The sequence below is a fragment of the Aulonocara sp. 'chitande type north' Nkhata Bay genome, linkage group LG11, assembly GCF_057382095.1.
Source record: "Aulonocara sp. 'chitande type north' Nkhata Bay isolate Kocher_YH1m ecotype deep benthic linkage group LG11, A_spYH_male_GT1.1, whole genome shotgun sequence".
Classification (NCBI taxonomy): domain Eukaryota; kingdom Metazoa; phylum Chordata; class Actinopteri; order Cichliformes; family Cichlidae; genus Aulonocara; species Aulonocara sp. 'chitande type north' Nkhata Bay.
This window is the reverse complement of record NC_141354.1, coordinates 31,168,008-31,187,731: the sequence shown is the minus strand read 5'-3', so window position 1 is coordinate 31,187,731 and position 19,724 is coordinate 31,168,008. Positions and strand designations below refer to the sequence as shown.

Below are 19,724 nucleotides of genomic sequence, written 5' to 3'. Positions count from 1 at the left end.
ACGCAGATTTCATAACACATTTATTAAAAAACAAACACAATCCAGAGCGCAGCATAGATACACAATATACAGTAGTATGTTGTAATCACCATCAGAAGAAAATCAAGGTGACTGCAGCTGTGCAAACAGATCCAATTCATCATATTCTGTCACCTACAGTTTTCCTGTGAGCTATCACACATGTACATATATTGTGATCGTTGGCACAAAATAAACATGAGTTTACCTTAAGAGAAAAGTGCATAAAAACATAAGTAACTTCTTAAAACATACAGGTCCTTCTCAAAAAATTTGCATATTGTGATAAAGTGCATTATTTTCTGTAATGTACTGATAAACAGACTTTCATATATTTTAGATTCATTACACACAACTGAAGTAGTTCAAGCCTTTTGTTTTAATATTGATGATTTTGGCATACAGCTCATGAAAACCCAAAATTCCTATCTCAGAAAATTAGCGTATTTCATCCGACCAATAAAAGAAAAGTGTTTTTAATACAAAAAAAGTCAACCTTCAAATAATTATGTTCAGTTATGCACTCAATACTTGGTCGGGAATCCTTTTGCAGAAATGACTGCTTCAATGCGGCGTGGCATAGAGGCAATCAGCCTGTGGCACTGCTGAGGTGTTATGGAGGCCCAGGATGCTTCGATAGCGGCCTTAAGCTCATCCAGAGTGTTGGGTCTTGCGTCTCTCAACTTTCTCTTCACAATATCCCACAGATTCTCTATGGGGTTCAGGTCAGGAGAGTTGGCAGGCCAATTGAGCACAGTAATACCATGGTGGGTAAACCATTTAACAGTGGTTTTGGCACTGTGAGCAGGTGCCAGGTCGTGCTGAAAAATGAAATCTTCATCTCCATAAAGCTTGTCAGCAGATGGAAGCATGAAGTGCTCCAAAATCTCCTGATAGCTAGCTGCATTGACCCTGCCCTTGATAAAACACAGTGGACCAACACCAGCAGCTGACATGGCACCCCAGACCATCACTGACTGTGGGTACTTGACACTGGACTTCAGGCATTTTGACATTTCCCTCTCCCCAGTCTTCCTCCAGACTCTGGCACCTTGATTTCCGAATGACATGCAAAAGTTGCTTTCATCTGAAAAAAGTACTTTGGACCACTGAGCAACAGTCCAGTGCCGCTTCTCTGTAGCCCAGGTCAGGCGCTTCTGCCGCTGTTTCTGGTTCAAAAGTGGCTTGACCTGGGGAATGCGGCACCTGTAGCCCATTTCCTGCACACGCCTGTACACGGTGGCTCTGGATGTTTCTACTCCAGACTCAGTCCACTGCTTCCGCAGGTCCCCCAAGGTCTGGAATCGGTCCTTCTCCACAATCTTCCTCAGGGTCCGGTCACCTCTTCTCATTGTGCAGCGTTTTCTGCCACACTTTTTCCTTCCCACAGACTTCCCACTGAGGTGCCTTGATACAGCACTCTGGGAACAGCCTATTTGTTCAGAAATTTCTTTCTGTGTCTTACCCTCCTGCTTGAGGGTGTCAATGATGGCCTTCTGGACAGCAGTCAGGTCAGGCCCGTTTAGAGAACCTTTTCATGATATGCTCATTTTTTGAGATAGGAATTTGGGGTTTTCATGAGCTGTATGCTAAAATCATCAATATTAAAACAATGAAAGGCTTGAACTACTTCAGTTGTGTGTAATGAATCTAAAATATATGAAAGTCTAATGTTTATCAGTACATTACAGAAAATAATGCACTTTATCACAATATGCTATTTTCTTTGAGAAGGACCTGTAATGTAGTTTTGTATGAAACTAAATAAAAAAAACAAACAAACATATATACATTTTACAAACTCCCACTATCAGTGGGCCCCACCCAGAATCATAATAAAATCTTTCTCCAAAACATGAGATTTCTATAGAGACAATGCAAGTGCATTGCTGTGTACATTTGTAAATACATGGATTATACTGTGTATTAGAAAGCAAGATTAAGTGCACAGTTTCGCAATGCTTTTAGCCTGCAAAGATAAATATATCAGTAGTTAAAACAAACAAAACAAAAAAAAACAAAAAAAAAAAAAGCTCCACAGCAACATTTGCTTTACACAAATAGAGTCACAACAGTTAGGCTTTACGAGACTGAGCAGCTGAGTAGAATTTGGTTAAAGGCGTGCTGGTGCTGAATAACTCTTTGGGTTTCCGCATGAGCCCGATTGCTTTCTACATTGCTACATCGGTTTTGGAAATGTGCTATGCTTGTCCTACAAAGTGAGAATCAGTAAATACTAAGGGACAGACTGACAGACAGAGAAGAGTGAAATGTTTCGTGCTGCAATTTTTTTCCCCTCAAATAGTCCTCTTTTTGAAATGCTGACAGATATTGAAGGCTTACAGGGGAATGCTACACTTTCAAGACATAACAATAGCGCAGGGCACAGTAAAAACAAAACGCACAAACAATAATCACATCTGGGTTACATCGAGTGGGAAGCATAGTTTTTTTTTTGTTTTTGTTTTTAAACGAAAGCACTTCAGCACACACACCAATAGGGAGTGCACATCCTTGATAAGGACCTGATTGCATAGTTGTTGTGGGGGGAGAGGGGGGGGAGGTTTGCTCTCAGGTCTGGATGGCAGCCAGGCCCACTCCCCAGTGGCAAGATATATTGCAAGATATTTAGTGGAAGAGAAAAGTGAGACGCTGCTTCGGCAAATCCACTATTTAACTCTATATAGTCATTCCCAGTGTTATTAATTCCATTATCAGTGCTCCTTCTGATGGCACAGACAAAAAGCTGACAAGGAAAACAGATTCCCTTTTGCCGACAAACAACCAGGGAAGCCGGCACCTTAGATTCTTGGATAGAAAGGGTTCCTGCACACAGCACGAAAAGGTTGATTTGCATAAAACCAGAGAAAACTGTGTGTTCTGTATGAATGAAACAAAGGCATTGTTGGCATTTTCCCCAATCATCCTACTTTATTTAATTCTTGAGATTTTATCCTTCCCTCCCTCATAACGAGGTTCTCTGTAACAGTGTGGGAGGCATTAATCTAACTCTCCACAGCATTCAGAGAGCTATTTACAATCTAAAGTGAAAGCCTTTCAAGAAGAGGGGATTGGAAAACATCATCATTCATGGTGGTTGATTAATTTGTGGCAGTGCAGGAAGGTTTTAGCACTAGCCATTTCCACTTGTTTCAGGGGTTTTCCCTCCCTCTCCTCTTGTAACTGGAAGTTAAGAAGACAGTGAACGGGTTTTTATCTTCCTATTTTGTTGCCTCCTGTCATTCCTAATGGGCCAGGAAGAGAAAATGTGACACAAGTGAATAGGAATGAACGTGAGGCCGGCTTAGGCTGGATTAGTGTGGTTTGTCTCACTCAACGACCATTTCACATAGACGGGTCTCTCAGAGTTACACTGCATAGTCGTTGGGAATAATTTCTTGTCTCAGGAATTAAAGGGGGAAAAAAAAAAAATCAGGGAGTTCTGGCTGTGCTAAATTATCCCTTTCAACAAAAGGAGCTTTAAGCCACATTCACTGGCTTTGATTTGGATTCCTCAAATAGAATCCAATTAGAAGGTTTGACTGTGTTCCAAAAGTCCCAGGCTAAATTATGTGTATGTACAGAACAAATGACTGGGACAAACACAAAAATATACAAAAAACAAACAAACAAAAAACACACTGCATATGCTACACATGTATAGGAGGTTATGTGGGAGGGAGGAATGAACTGAACATTCAGAAGCAGGCTGTTGTTCCAAGAAGTCTAGCTGTCCTGAGTCAAAGAGTAGGAGATAACATTTCCTGATGCATCGACCTCTCTTGCCTGTGTGTTATAGGGCTTGAAGCTGTAGACCAGGAACTAGACGGACCCTTTGTGGTCCTGTTCTATTGGCACAGAGTAGATCCTGAGGAGAGACAGAGTAAGAGAGAGAGAAGAGACCACAGGAGGGGGTGAGGTGAAGCAGGTTAAAAGCAAAATTTCACCTTTAAAGGTATTTTTAGAAAACGTCTGGAGATGCACAAGAAGCGTCTCTGTGTGGCGGAGTTCAGGAAACGGCATGTCTGCTGAGTGCTACAGGGCTTTGACAGGTGCACAGTGACTGCATCACCTCAGAACACAGCTCATCCCCAGGTGGGACTTATAAACCTGGCAAGGCACTGTTGATCCAACAAGCCAGAGGTTGCTGTGTGATTAAGCCTCTTTTCAACAGAGCGATCAGTCAGCACCAAACACTGCCAGAGCTGACTGCAGCCCCAGGAGGCAGCCAGTAATCCTGCAGAGGAATTTAACCCTTGCACATCGACTTGGGGATCCGCTCTGCGACAGCTGTTCGCTGCTGCTTTAAAGATCTTTGAAGCCCGATTTGACCTCCATGACCCCTCTGACCCAACCTGCACATCACATTACATAACACCTCCAGGACAAAAGAAATTGATTACACTGCAAAATGTTCTCCAACAGAGGAGGAAAAAAAAACCCAAAAAAAAAAACCCAAAACAACAGAGAGAGTCTCTCAGTTTAACTGGTTTAGGCTGTTCTGCTGTCTGATTGCCGTTGGCCAACTGTTGTCATTGAGTCAGTCTCATGTTTACCCTGTTGCGTTATTTCTGACTAGAGGTGTCTACTTAGGCCTCAGCTCATGAGGTAAGCTTTTGAACAGGTTAAGTCCTGTCCCATTCGGTCATATAGACCTAGGGGCCCTGCCTTAAGGTTATTGTTTGATTGCTAAAAAGGTAAGGTGTGGTGTGTTCACTGGTGGTGGCGTAGGACTCAGACTGTGTTACTAATTGCTGTGCAAGTCCAGACAGGCTCAAATGGGTGGATGCAGCTTACAATTTTGTTTTTTCTCTAGTTTTCAAGCTGACGAGTTGGATTAAATGGGACAAATCGGCAAGGGAGCCAGAAAGGCTGTTACCCACCCGACTGGTTTTGTTACTCGAAGGCCGACTTAGCGTAAAGAAAAACATGAATTTTTAAAAACGCTGCCACAGTATGCACAACGGACATAATGAGAATATGCATACAGCGTTTTTCTTGAGCACTGAAGTACATAAAAGATGCAAAGAAAATAGTCAGAAAATGTTCTAATTCTTACCCCTGCTCCTGCTGCTGCATCTTGCGCTTCACTATCAATATGGCTGCAAGTAAACGAAGAAAAAAAAGAAAGAAAACAAATAAGGTCAACGCTCCACAAGAGAAAAGTTCACATTTGTTTAAGAATTAAAAGCTGCACAAAGCACACAGAAACTATGCTGACTCCAGCCAAGCACTGGAGGGCTTTAAAGGAATATATTTGTCACCTGTGGAAATGCAAAAGGCTTTATTTCAAGGAAACGTAGAGTACTTACTGACAACTGCTGCGACCGAAAGAGCCAACACCACCCCCGCTATAACTATTATAATCATGTAGCCCTCATCTGAAAGACCAAAAAAAAAAAAAAAAAGGAATCAGCACAATGACATTATGAATCACTTGCAAATGTTGACATTTAAAATCATTTTTATACATTACTATATATAAATAATTACAATTCAGATACTTCTTACCACTGTTGCCCTCCACACCAGTGGTTTTGCCTGGCCCAGCATTTAGATTCAAATTGGCTGAAGCTTCTGGAAAGTTACAAAGAGAAATGTCAAAATGTCCACACGCGCGCACACACAAACACACATACTTTCTACAAATGAAATTTCCCTAATTTATCTGCACATTTTGACTCGTGTGCTGCTTGAGAAATTTAAATGCACTTTAAAGGAAATGAACAAAAGATTTAAGCCTATGTACGTGTGTCTACAAGGAGAGGAAAAGAGTACTTGGGGCTTCAAAAAGAATTGTAGCCATTTTCAGAAATGCTGCTTCTCCACTTGGCAGGCAGGCCGTTGTAAACAGATCTGTAAGTCTATCAAATGTCTATCAAAGCGAAGATGAGGAGTGACGGAAAAGCGGATGGTGAGACAACGAGAATGCCAGTGTTGATTAGCTGACCGACAGGATGACGGAGATGTTGACGTGTTCATTGGCCTTTCAGCACAATCCACAGGGCCCCCTCTACAGAGCTAATTGATTCTATTCAGGCCGTAATGGTTGAGGGGAGCTAAAAGCCAACTGGGGCCACAGCTTAGTGGAGTAGAACAACCTATATACTATACAGACTTACTGACAATAACAGAGGCCATAACCTTCATATACCGGCTTCTGTGCAGCTGTCAGTACAGTGCATGTGTATGAAATAGAGACTACACAGAGTAGGGCAACAAACTCACCACGTTCCACATAATCCTCGTCATCTGGGTCTGCGGGGGGGAAAAAAAAAAAAAAAAAAAAAAAAAAAAAAAAAGGGGGACAAATGAGACGTCTGTTCAGTCAGTGCAGAAATGCAGGTTCTCACTATGACCGCCTTCTTATATTAACAGTGTAAGAGTTCTTGAATTGTACAACAGTGAGGATACAGACAACACTTTGAATCTTTTAGCAACACTATTGATCGTGGTTGTGGTGGTGATAAGGGGTGGGAATATAAAATCAGTTTGAGGCCAAGAGGCCCGAGAGGAAAAAATGAAAACTATAAACAAGAATCAATATTGTAACACAGGGAAGCTAAACCTTATGAGAACACTAAACAATAAGACTGCAAACAAGAACAACGCGGCCTTAAAAACAACTTCAACTGTGAGCAAATAATAAAACTCTAAATGAGGAAGAAGAGCTTTAAGTGGTAGCCACCATACAACAATTACCAGGAGTGGAGATAGATATGGAAAATTATAACCCACCATTACACACGGGGCTGATTTATACAGCTATATCATGTTTTTAATGATATTCTATTTCATATCATATTTCTATTTTACAAGGGGGGAATGAATAAATAAATAAATCAATAAATCACTTGTTCCCTCTGACTACGCTTACCCGGAGTCAAAACAAGGATCAACACTTAGGCGACAACGACAGCACATGAAAAACACGTTGAAGCAGCTAAATGACTTCAGAATATTTAAGCCTAGTAATTCTTCTCAAAACACATTAATAGGCCATTCACCGTCATGCACGGGTGTGGTCGGCCTGCTGATCCGAGCGCTTAATTCTAAGTAAAATGAATTAATGTGTCAGACTGATTCCTAAAGTGACAGGCTGCAAAAAACAATTTGTTCCATAGGCGATGCAGTAAAAGTACTACTGGACAAAATATGGCTTACATACCATCAGCTGATCCTTCAAGTTCTGAAGAGTTACGAAATGCTTGCAGAGCTGAAACAGTGAGATACACATTTTCAAACATTTTATTATTCAAAACAGTTATTGGTAATATCAAAGGAGGCACTCAGCGTGTAGCACGCAGATGAAGACTCAGTCGGTTTAACTGCATACTTGTACTTCATGTACGTCACAGAGTCTCCTGTCACCTGTTCATTTATGACATCTTCCATATCAAAGAAAGCACAGCCATGGGCTTGCTGCTATAAACTTCATGCATGTTTTTATTACTTATTATTGTTCAAGTGTGTCCAATAGGCAGAAAAAAAAAAAAGGAAATCAACAGTGACTGCACGCATTAACCTTGTTGAGGATGACACAGACACATACACATATGCAGGTAGTTGAGGAAAACAGGAGCTGGCACAGGGATGCATAGACCCTGATTAGATGCTTATCACCTGAAAGAGTCAAAGATATGAGAACTTACCAGCAGCAGAAGCTGGCAGAAGTAGCAGCAGACATAGACACAGCAATCGCATCATCTTCAAATGCTGCAGGGGAAAAGAAAAAAAAAAGACACGAAGTTAAAAATATCTGCTATTAATATTCAGTCACTGATATGTGTGAAAGCTTGGTGTTTTTTGGTTTAGAGACTGAGTGAGATTGAAAGATGAAGTGCTGTCTATTACTGGGGTCTTGCCTGGCATTCTGAGTGCTGCTAGTCAGTGGAAAACTACAAATTTTGAGGCAGGCAGTTCTTGCGCTACTTTAACAAGTTTTAAAGGCATGCGTGCATAACTAGATTGCAATCCTAGATGGGTAGTGTCAACAGGCGTTCCCCCCTCATGATACCCAACAGAAGGAAGAAAAACAAACAAACAAAAAAACCCAACGTTCTAACGATTCTGACACACTCAGCTAGCAACAAGTGCCTATTCATCATTTTCCAACCCTCATGCAAAGCCTTTGGACCAAGGCAAGAAAACAAGATTGAGCAAGAAAGGTGTCCATGAAGAGGTTCACTGACAAAACAAAAAGGAAACTGTGGAGATACAGAAAATCATTTTACTGCTACAATACAACATTGCATTAATAATATATCCCACAGCCTTGATATTGCATTGAAGATGTTTATTAAAGCTATTGCCACCACTTTAACCTTTTTATTACAGATGCAGCTATAATTATTTTATACACATTGCATGTTTGTGCTCATTCAGTGTTGATGCTCAGTCTATTAAAGAAGGTTTTAAGCTTTGTGAAGCGCTATGTCTTCACAATCTATTGTGTAGGTGACTTGGCGCATAGAAGGATAAACAGCATACACGCTTACAACACACATATAATCCAGAAACCTGCCAGGCCAAAGGCCCGAAATTCATTTAGCTTCTAACTGCATTTCAGTTTGCTTAGTAACAGATGGCAGAAGACCAGTTAAGAAAAGGACAAGCCCTTAGAGACCATATAGGCTTGAAATTTATTGCCATGTATGGAAGGTGTTATAAGAGGAACTTCTGTGTACCATTTACTGCAATCGATGTATTCGATGTGTAATTGATGCAAGAAGGGGCATGAACCCTGATGTTATAAAATCATTTTCAAGTGTATTCTTAGCAGGAGATGTGTGCTGATGTGATGCTGCATACTTGCTGCGTGTGTTTTAATAAACTCATTGTTTGATTGCACTCTCCTGGGCCTCTGTTGGTTTGTTTCATTGCTCAACATTTTCAAACTCGTGACAAAACTAATAAATGTATTTCTTATTTATTTAGTGCATCCTGCCAAGCATTAGGTTACTATTGTCATCCTAATTGGAGGGGGAAACAAATATGAGCTCAGTTTAATTTCATTTCCTTCTACCTTAATCTGGTCATTGACACCGAGTGACAAATACATTTTCCATGATGGTGTTCTTGTTTTTTTGTATGGTACGTTGTTATTTTTGAGGAGGAGAAAAAAAACAAAAAAAACATCCATGTCGGAACTTCCTCATGGCAGAGGGCCCAAAAACAAACGCCATCTCTATTCCCTTTTAAAACCATGTAGATGTGAAACGCAGGTGTTCTTGACGTGCCAAACAAAGCCCCAGCTGTGTCCAACACAAAGTGGATGCAGATATTTTTAAATGGAAAAACCATGAGAATGACCTTTCTCCCACTCAGTGTCCCGGATGTAGCCTTCATGGCGCGGTTCAGTCACTCAAAAATTGGCATGCGGTCAGGAACCAATAGTCATTCATGCAGCGTTTAATACTGTACACAGAAACACTGCAGTTCTCCCACTGACCTTTGTGTCACATGTTACACAGTAGGCGCCCCTTCATTGTTAGCCTTCCCCATTGTGTGCTTATTTCCTTAGCTGTGAGGGAAGAACTGAGGTGACCTGCATTGTGAAGGTGTAGATTATGAAACACTAAGGGGCGCCTACCCCAGCACTTAGTCACTTACTATATCCTACACTAGCACAATTTAAGGAAGTAGTCCACAATGATCTCTGATTAGTAGCACCAATTCCAAATATGGTGAATGAAAGTGAATAAGATGCAGGGGCAATAAGAAACGGGATTAGCAGACATCACTTCTTTATGCAATACGCTTTTGGACAGATTAATGAGAGATCTACCCAACACTTAATTCTGCCATGTATAATCTCATCTATAAATACTGTTATGCCAGTCGAAAACTGTAGTCTCTCATGTGAGACAAATATCTATAATGTAGGGCAGCATCATGAAGTATTTGGGCTGATTATATTGGAAAAGAGATGTTAATCACACAACTGATTTGAGCGAGAGTGTGCTGTGTGCAGGCCTCTTAAACAGCTGAAGAAAATCTCCAAACGCAGCCAACCTAAAAAGCTGCAAATACAATCCCCTTCTGTGTATCCAATTTGCTTTTCAGAGTCGCACTGGGCAAAATAATAAGCTGATCCAATTTGGAAATATTTATCATCCCAGTCCACTGCTTCTCTATCAAAACAGCTCCCGAATAATATTTACCCCCATTTTCCCCTCCTTTTTTCAAATTGAGTAATATATTCTTGCATATCTGAATCACAACTGAATTTGCTCTTTTACACCACACCCAATTTGCCACATATAATAACCGGGGGATAACTTGTAAAGTGCATATGCCAGCTGCCGTCTAGCTACAGGTGCAAAGATCGTAGACAATAAATGAAGAAATCAACAAATCATCAAACTACAGTGCGGTGCTGCATGACAGGCATATACACTGTGCTGCTGATGCTGCAGGGGGAATATGTCTTGGTTTTGTTTTAGTTCCCCTAATGCAGTTTGACAGGATTAACCCTGAACATCATACCTGTCTAGCCACATTAGCAGACCTAAGAGCACCAAAAATCTTGTTTACCAGAGTTAATTTGGAACAAATGTTTTTGACTCCCTCCAACCCATCCAATTTCATCTGTAACAGCGAAACAGATGCACAAACAGAAGTTTAGTGCAAGTGCATAAACTTAACTGCAGTGGCGACCATCTCTTATCTGCTCACACAGATAACAGCCCTCTGCTCGTTCCACTGTGCACCTTGACAAGGCTCTGATACGAACGATAACAATCAAAGTGGGCAAAAATATCAGAATTTCTTCCATGTAAAGTGTTAACAGGAAACCAAATACAAGAAAAACTGAACGATAGGACACAACTGCAACGAAAAAGGAAAAAAAAAAAAACTTTACCATCATTCTGATAATGTGTTATTGCTTAAACCAACTTGGTATATGAGAGCTTGCGTGGAAGAGAAAAGGCACTGAGATTGTTCGTTATTCTTCCCCATTTATTTTCCCAGAAGTGGATGCTTATTCTGGTTCGGCGAAGACTGAAAATATTTTTATTGAAATGTTTACTCAGCTCTGCCAACGGTGCAGCAGCTGTTTATCTAAGTGAAGTTGATGCTGTTCCTTTTTTCCTCCCCCCTCTCTTCTATAGCATACTGCAGTCCCACTGGACCACAAACAAAGTGACAATGAAAGTAATGATAAAAGAAAAAGAATCAAATAAAGCAAAACTCACAATAACTCAGTCGGTTCCGTGCATACCAGTGAGAAATCCACTACGGGCAGACAACAAGTATGACAACTACACAGCTATTTCCAATACAGTGTTAGACTGTGGGTGACTTCTTGAGCATCAGGTCGTACAGCTAAGAGTAAAACAACTAAGAGGATATGAGTGTGTGACTGGCTGTGGGGCTCCGCCGTCTTGGAGACTCATATCCTGTATTTGGCCTCCCTTTCTGCCTGTGTTTGTGTGCAAAAACATAAAACCGGTTAGCACCCAGTGGAATGAGCAGGTATAATTCCACAGCTGCACAAAAAAAAAAAAAAAAAAAAAAAAAAAAAAAAATGCAGGTGCATTTTAACCTTTGCTCTGACCAGGGCATCAACAACCTGAATAAGGACAAACAGTACACCGGGCACATACTCTTCAGCTTTACTTTTATCTGATGGAGATAAAGCTGTTGTTCTGTTTTGTTAACACTATCACAAGACCTATCCTGGTCACATCGAGGGTTTTCAAAATCCAACCTATCTGAAATGCATTGTCAGGAAACAAGCAACACAAAATCTCTCTCTCACCATCTTCTTTTTTTGTGAGCAAAAACTTTCTGCAAGATCAAGATTTGATACCTGTGCTCTACCTCTGACAAGCCCTGCAAGCAACCTGATTAAGAACAGTGGGGAAAAGACACTGTTATTTGTTTGCAGATTAATTTTTAAGACAAAAAACAGACTCACTCGCACTGGTATGAAAGCAGCACACAGAGAAAGTGAGGTAAGGGGTGCTGAAGTGTCCCAAGAAAGGAAAAAAGAAATCAAACTTTCTTTTTTTTGAAAAGCACCTGTTTCTCTATGGAAGAAGCCTGCTGATTTGAACTGATGATAAAATTACAGTACTGATGCTGACTCACTGCGTGATCAGCTACTGTTAAGAATCAAGTATGTCTCAATCAACATCTAAAAAAATAAAAACAAAAGAAATAATAATAATAATAATTAAAATGACAGGTATACAACAATCTACACGAACTTAGCAAAGACAATAAGACTGTGAAGCTGGCTGATTTCCTGTAGCATTTGAATACTAAAAATCGCACCTTGTGAAACGTTTAAAAATCCAGTGACCTACCAATGCGAGAGACAGACCATTTCAAAACACACACTCCGACTGTGGAATATGGAGCGGTTTTTGTAATAATATCCTTGTGTATCCCTTAAAGTGGCGGACTCACGGCAGACGTCTACCGATCAGATGAGTAAATCGCGGGGGCCGAGTGTGTAACAGGAAACCCTTTTCTGCTGTGTAGGCCACGATCAGGGCAAGCTTCTTCTTTTCTCTCTCCGTCTCCCTGACCTACAAGGGGGATTCACTGTCAACTCATTTAGAGCTAAACTACTAGCTGAACACTTGGAGTTTTAGTTGGCGGAAAGCACCTTCGCCTCTCTTGTTCTTGTTCCTCAGAGCTGTCAAGAAGTGAGTTTCCTGAAAACGAGTGGGGGTTAAACGTAATGTGGCAAAGAAGAACTTGCCCCCGGTTTGGTAATGATGGTTTTGTTTAAACTGAAACTAAAAGCTGCAACGGGAGGGGAGCGAAAACAAAACACTTACAGCACTTATGATCAGACAGTTAGTTGGCTCGGAGTTATTCAGCCACTGATTACGACCACACGCGCGCGGCTGATTGACAGTCTCGCGCGCGCCACTGCACCAAGCACAGGTGTGTTAGCTCAGCCTGAATCTAAGCTTTTCCTCGTCCAGTTGTATGTTGCATAAGCTTTATTGTTTTGTTTTTTAAAGGAAAATCGCTAATATCTCAATGTGTTTAAATTCACTTTGTACTTTCGCACCAGTTGGCGCCACCTGGTTTGATCGTGCTCGGCTGTACTTAACAATCATTCAAAGGTCGCTTGTGCGAACAGTTACAGTCTGCCTGTTGTTTTTATTTTTAGCAGGCTAGTGCTTCGTTTACTTAAGGTTTAGCTTGCAGTAGCTGTTTTGCTTACACTTCTGTTGCCTCCCTTGAGTCATTTGTCTAGATTTGAATGACCAGTTCCCTCAGAAATTAAAAAAAAAAGAAAAAAAAAAGTAAAGTGATATTTAAAAAAGAAAAGAAACGGAAGTCGTATTAACTGGTGTCCCGATGAGAACGCTTTGTTTTATACGCTTGACTTGTACTTTAAAAACAGAGCCACCACACCGATAAGCAGTTTGCATTTCTTACCATAATAATGCTAAAAAAATAAAATAATAGCAACAGTTTGAGTTTCATTACGTTTCCCAGCTATTTGCAATAAAAAGGCATACAGTACAAAAGTATGCAGGGAGCTAACATGTAGGGAACAAATGTGCAGTTTCAGTAAGCAAAACTCAGGTAGAATATTGGCTGCGAGGTGAACTTACATTTAAATGAGTTGTTCAGTTGTTTCGATACTCTGCTGGTATGTTGTTGCTCGCTCTCCAAGATCCTTGTTATCATGGAAACTGCCAGAGTGTGTGCACATTAATACAGGTGTAGTCAGCCAACAAACTTCGTCATTGGCTGCTGAGCTTGTGGAAATTTGACACCACTTATCTTATCTGTTCTACAACTTGACTTGCTATGCAGATTGTGAAACTTGCTCGGTGCTCCAAGTGAATAGGAGTACAGTGATCACATTAGCGCCAGTGTGTTGTTTGTGCTCATAAAATCATCTGCTGCTGTCAGGGTAGTTCATCTTTGTTTCTTAATCGTGTTATTGTTTCCTCCATGTGCATGTTTCCTGCAGCTGGGATGCAGGAGCATATTCAAATGTTTATTATTGAATCTAAAGTGTAATTCAATTTTATGTTCTCTTCTGCAGGCCTGTCAGAAGCCAGTAGCTATTGGTAGTGAGTTTTCTGTTTATTCTTCTCCCCTCATAATGACCCTGCAGCCTGTCATTGCCAAAGGGAATGACCAACAATGACTTCTACCACATTCCCAGTGTGACATTTCTCCGTGGCCTGTCACAGCCCTGTTAGCATTTTGTCTCTGGACCGGTTGCAACAACAGCTTACTTCGTGACGTGTCCTCCTGCAGGACTAACTATCCTATTAGTGCTCACTTTCCTAACTAGACTGCTGCCAGCTCAATGGTGATCACTAGCTCAGGTCTCACATTAGTGTCCTTAAACTGCTGGGATCATGCAGATCTTTAATCCTGTCTCCCTTTACGACAGTGCTCTTCATGTGATTGCCTCTTTTTCTCATAGGTCAATACTGACTTTAGACAGTTGTCTTTTTAAAACTTGGTTTATTAGTTTTTATCTTTTAACTTTATGTATCAAGCAAAAATGTAATTATATGCAACATTCTCTGACTGGAAGAAATTTGTTTAACATTTAAACCTATTTTCTGCACATTCCAGCACATAAAATAAAATATTATTTTTGTGTTTACACTCAGTCTTTCAAATAAATGCAAGTGAAACACAGCAGAAATTTAAAAAAAATCAAAGACTCCTGTTGCTCTATTTTCACCTGTATAGCAGGCGGATGTTTGCCTTGGTGCAGGTGTGCCGCAGTGGTCAGTGGAAGAATCCGCGAGTTTGTCTGTGAATTTCCCATTCCGTGGTAGAGCTGGGCGATAGAACGATAACGATATGTATCGCGATATAACTTTTACTCGATAGAGAAATTAAGCTATCGCGATAGACCTCGCCGCTCTTGTCCTCAAAAAAAAAAAAAAAAAAAAAAGGTCGGCCAATCCAAATTAAGTAGCGCAGAGCCGAACCAATCACAGCTGCAGCGTCACGTCGCGTGACTTGTTACGTACAGCACAAGTGCCAAGCCGCACGTGTGTTTGTTTGGGAAGCAGCCAGCGGGTAATGGAGCCAGCGCGTAATGGAGGAAATGAGTGTGCCGACTAGAAAAATCAACCGAGCGTGACCGAAGAGAAAACAGATGATGGTTCCAATGCCGGAGAGATTGTCAAACGGAAGAGCCATAGAAGTTCCGTAGTGTGAAGGTATTTCGGCTATTTCAAGTCTGACAAAAAACAGAGTAGCGTGCACTGTAAATTGTGCCGAAAGCAAGTCTGGAAATACAATAAACTGGTGCATGCGTCACACTGTGCGCCACGTTATTGTTTCGGTGAAATGAATTTCTACAATACTGTTACTGTTAATTCTACTCTCTGCAGTGTTTAAATGCTTACATATACACACAGTTACTGTCCCTCCACACTTACGACTCGGTTCTGCTTCTATGCCCCAGCTTTGTTTACTTTTTCCCACCGAGGCTTCTAGACTTCTGATTGGCCAACATTTCTGCACGGTTAGGAATCTAGCGCCACCTGCTGCTTTGGCATGTTCATAGCAGCGTTTTCCTTCATTTCTGCCTTTATGTGTGGACGGGATTATTTTTTAAAACGAAAACGGAAAATCTCCGTTTTCAAAAATACCCGTGTACGTGTGGACGTAGCCTCAGTCTCTGACTGGAAGCGCTAATTCGTCATTCGGCTTTTGTCAGACTAAAGTAACTGTTAAAACTGTTTGAAAAGCTCAGCTATACAACAAGGAGAGATTGAGAATTTCCTTTTAGTTCTCAGTTTATTTGATATTGACAAAAGTTAGTCAGTTTTGTCTGTTCTTCTGTAAAACAAACTAAGATTTATTTTTAGAATTAATATTTTGTTTCTAAGGGGAATTGACAATTTAGTAGTCTGTTTCGTTTGTCCTATTTTGAAACTTAAACGCTTTAGCGGCTGCCTTTTGTGTAGTTTGCAATATTTGCCTTTATTTATCTGAAAAAGTCTCATGTTCCTTAAGTACATCTACCCTGTTGAACTTATTATGGGAAATAAATATTTAAATAAAAACAAGCTGCTGATTATTTCACATTTTACTTGTGAGCAACGGCACATTTAAATCTTACAAATATAGTTATTTGGCTTATATCGTGATAGATATCGTTATCGCCTGAAATGAAAAAAACATATCGTGATATGAAAAAATCTCATATCGCCCAGCTCTATTCCGTGGTAGCGCACTCGGTGCTTGCTCGGAAGTTAAGGGGTTTTTTTCGCTGTAAAGAGAAGTTTTCTTCCCACGGAATCAAAGTCAAAGTAAGGTCAGTACTTCCACGCTTTAAACGCTGCACGCTCATACTCTCTCCCGCACTCGATATATTATCCATTGTTGATCTGCACACAGCTGTCGCCACAAACGTCGCACTCGCTTACGTCATTGTCATGAGACACTCGCAAAAAAATCACGGTTTTAGTAACGCAGTAACGCAGCGTGCTTACGGGAAAGTAACAGTAATCTAATTAAATTTTTTGCAATAGTAATCCCTTACTTTACTCATTACTTGAAAGAAGTAATTGGATTACAGTAACGCGCTACTGCCCATCTCTGATTGTCACTATGCTGAAAACAGGTGATAGACTTATGTGAGACTATCACATAAAACCACAAGAACAAACTTTAGCTTCCATTTTTTTCTACTTGTTCTGTTAACTTAGCAATGAAACTGGAACACTTCAAAACACACACACATATACACGTGTGTGTATGTATGTGTATGTATATATATATATATATATATATATATATATATATATATATATATATATATATATATATATATATATACATATATGACCTTCTCATGCTATTTGATGCATGAAACAATCTGCACACATTGCATGTGTTGTATATCAAAAAGCAGAACCATTACTGTTAAAATCATGTCCCACAGGCATACTCTATGTCTCACATTTAATTTGTAAAGATATGGTCACCATATTTACACCCAAAGCAGCTCAAGCTTCTGTGGCTCAAAGATAACCTCTCAAAAAGCTGTGGGCATTGTTATTTGACTTTGCATGCACCTGGGGATTGCCTGTACCTTCTCCCTCCAATGTTGAACAACAAGAATAAGTTCCAGTTTCCTGTTGGCAGTGACTAGTGTCAACTCTGCACATCATCACCTGCACTTGGCAGAGGAATGTGCTTCTTATTTGTAGTGCTTTAAACTTCATCCCAGTTATGACTTAAGATAAAATCAGCAGAACTGGTGACAGTTCTGATCAACATGTTTACTTCAGAAAGTAGAACGGACAACAGCCCTCCCCACCTTCTGTAGAATATACATGCCAGATTAAGTATTTGTAAGATTTCAGTGGAACGACTTAAACTGACATTATCAATACGTTAACGCAGAAGATTCTAATCTGGTGGTAAATTCATTCTCTAGTTCTCTTCACGAACATATCCTGATGCTAGGACACTGCATGAGCACAGTGAACAGATAACATTTAAAACCAGTTGACCCACTGATGTAGGTGTATGCAAAACAGCTGTTGTTACTGATAGATCTATAGTGGCGTGCTAACTTTATGGTGACTTCGTTAATTTGTGTTGCATGAAAATTTTAAACTCTATGAAATGTAAAAATAAAAACGAGCCTTGACACATGTGGTAAACCACTCAGATGAATCATGCTCTGCGTGCAGTATCTTTCTATTTCGTGTTTAATGGAAGAGATATATATCCTCCACAGAGACTGTATCTACATTAGACATTGGTCTATATTGACATAATATCATCGCACACGCAGTTGCTGGAAATGACGATGTAAATCATCGTGATGCAAAATATCTCATTTCACCACATCCCAAATTTGCTCTGTTGGTTTGAGATCTGATGATTTTGGACACCATTTGAGTTCAGTGAGCGCACAAGACACAAGACAAGACTCCAGTTTAACATGAATTGAGGTTTGTGTCATGGCCTATTATTCGACTGGAAGCAACCATCAGATGGGTACACAGTGGACATTAACAGATGGACATGGTCACCAACAATACTTCAGTAGGATTGACAAAGTGGTATAGTATGGTGTCACTCTCTCCCTCCACAACATGCAGAACACCATCAGGGTCTTTAATATTGCCATAGTTAAAAATAACGATCACATTCGAATAAGCAATGCTGGGCATGCAATGGGCCACTCAAACTATATCTAAATATATTTAGTTCTTTTAGACATCACTTTTGGTTTAGCTCTGCATTATCTCGGAAGCATCATGAGCATTGCCCTGTGTGGTTTCTGTGGAGATATATTACATAGATCTTCAGATGGCATAATTTCATTTAATGGCACTGATAAGACTGATTGTGGATTTTACCCTCCCGTGGGTGATTAAAAGTGCCAAAGGGTCTTTTAATTGGCACTGAAATCTTGTTGTCTCATGTGCAGTGTTCAACCAAAGCCAGGGCAAAAGCTTTTCCTTGCAATAAAGGCATCTCTTTGCAGTCTGTTGCAAAATACTGATTAAACTTGCATATTCCTCTTCATCCTGGACAATTTTTGCCATAATCTTGGAACCAGAATCCTAAAATGGAGAATCATCTTCAAGTCCTTAACAATTTTTGAGGAAAAGCACTGTTTTTGTTGTTGTTTTATTTTACAAGTCTTATGGCTTTGAGACTAAAAACCAACCAAATATTTAAATCATTTGGTTTCCTGGCATGGACCCGGCTTTTAAGCATAGTCCATAAATTTTCAATAGGGTTGAGGTCAGGGCTTTGGGAAGGCTATTCGAAAAGCTTAATGTTAGCCTCCTTTATCCTTTCCAAAACCAGTTTTGATGTGTTTTTAGGATCACTGCCCTGCTGGAACACCCAACTGTGTTCAAGTTTCAGGCGTCTAGCTGTTTATTTAAGGTCAAGTTAAAGACTTTAGAGGTAGTATGCTTCCTTCATTATTCCATCTACTTTGTGCAATCTACCAGTAGCAATGGCAGCAAAACAGCCACAGAGTATGATGCTACCACAAGCTGGCTCAGTGTTGCTAGAGTCTCACCTTTACTCCTCCAAATTGTCGTTGTTTTATGACCATAGCAAAAAATTCTTGATAAAGCATTTGGGTTATGTGGGGAGCTGCAAATTTCAGTCAAGCTTGAAGGTGTCCATTTTTAGAGCAGGGACTTCGTTGTGGTTTGTGGCAGGGTTGAGCCTTGGCAGTTTTGTTCCTATGCATCCTAACCAATTTCCTCTTATCTGAGGGTGACAGTTTTGGTTCTTCTTTCAGAATTCAACAAGTTTACATCCGAAAAACATCATATTTATGTACAGTTTTTGTTTGAACTGATTATGTTGGATTCTATTTAGAAATAGCTTCAAGAGACCTTTTCAACTTGTGTAACTCTACAGTTCACCTTCCTAGATCGTAATTGAGTTCAGTGGATTTTCCTGGTGTTTTAAGTATTAGTCAATCCTATGAGTGCTGTTAAACAAATCCTTTTTATGTCAGCAACAAGAAACTATCAGTGGTAGTAAAATATGACCACTAATGAGATGTTAATAGGCCTCGTCGTTGTCAAGCTAAAATTGGCATGATATTTATGCTCATCATGAGTGCATATATAAACCTCTGAGCGGAACAGTAGAAGTTTCATGTCCTCACAGCTTAAATTCCAAGGTCTTCTCTTCCCTCCTTGTGACCTGTGTGAGAACTTTAATGCTAATCCACAGGATTACCTGATGCGCATCGATGG

General features: G+C 40.2%; 1 protein-coding gene across 4 annotated transcripts; it reads right to left on the bottom strand.

Annotated features, from left to right (window-relative positions):
* Positions 1-3: 3 nt before the first annotated feature.
* LOC147319458 (uncharacterized) lies at positions 4-19,214 on the bottom strand. 4 transcript variants are annotated; one of them, XM_086312125.1, is made up of 8 exons: positions 19,031-19,214; positions 7,671-7,734; positions 7,187-7,234; positions 6,247-6,276; positions 5,530-5,595; positions 5,331-5,399; positions 5,078-5,120; positions 4-3,886 (listed from the first exon to the last, which is right to left on the bottom strand). In XM_086312125.1, the coding sequence occupies exons 1-8, from the start codon at positions 19,088-19,090 to the stop codon at positions 3,841-3,843; spliced, it is 426 nt and encodes a 141-aa protein (XP_086168251.1). In that variant the 5' UTR covers positions 19,091-19,214; the 3' UTR covers positions 4-3,840. The 4 variants fall into 4 exon arrangements, with proteins under 4 accessions (XP_086168251.1, XP_086168252.1, XP_086168254.1 ...); XM_086312126.1 differs by lacking the exon at positions 19,031-19,214 and adding an exon at positions 13,605-13,719; XM_086312128.1 differs by lacking the exon at positions 19,031-19,214 and adding an exon at positions 12,333-12,618.
* Positions 19,215-19,724: the final 510 nt, after the last annotated feature.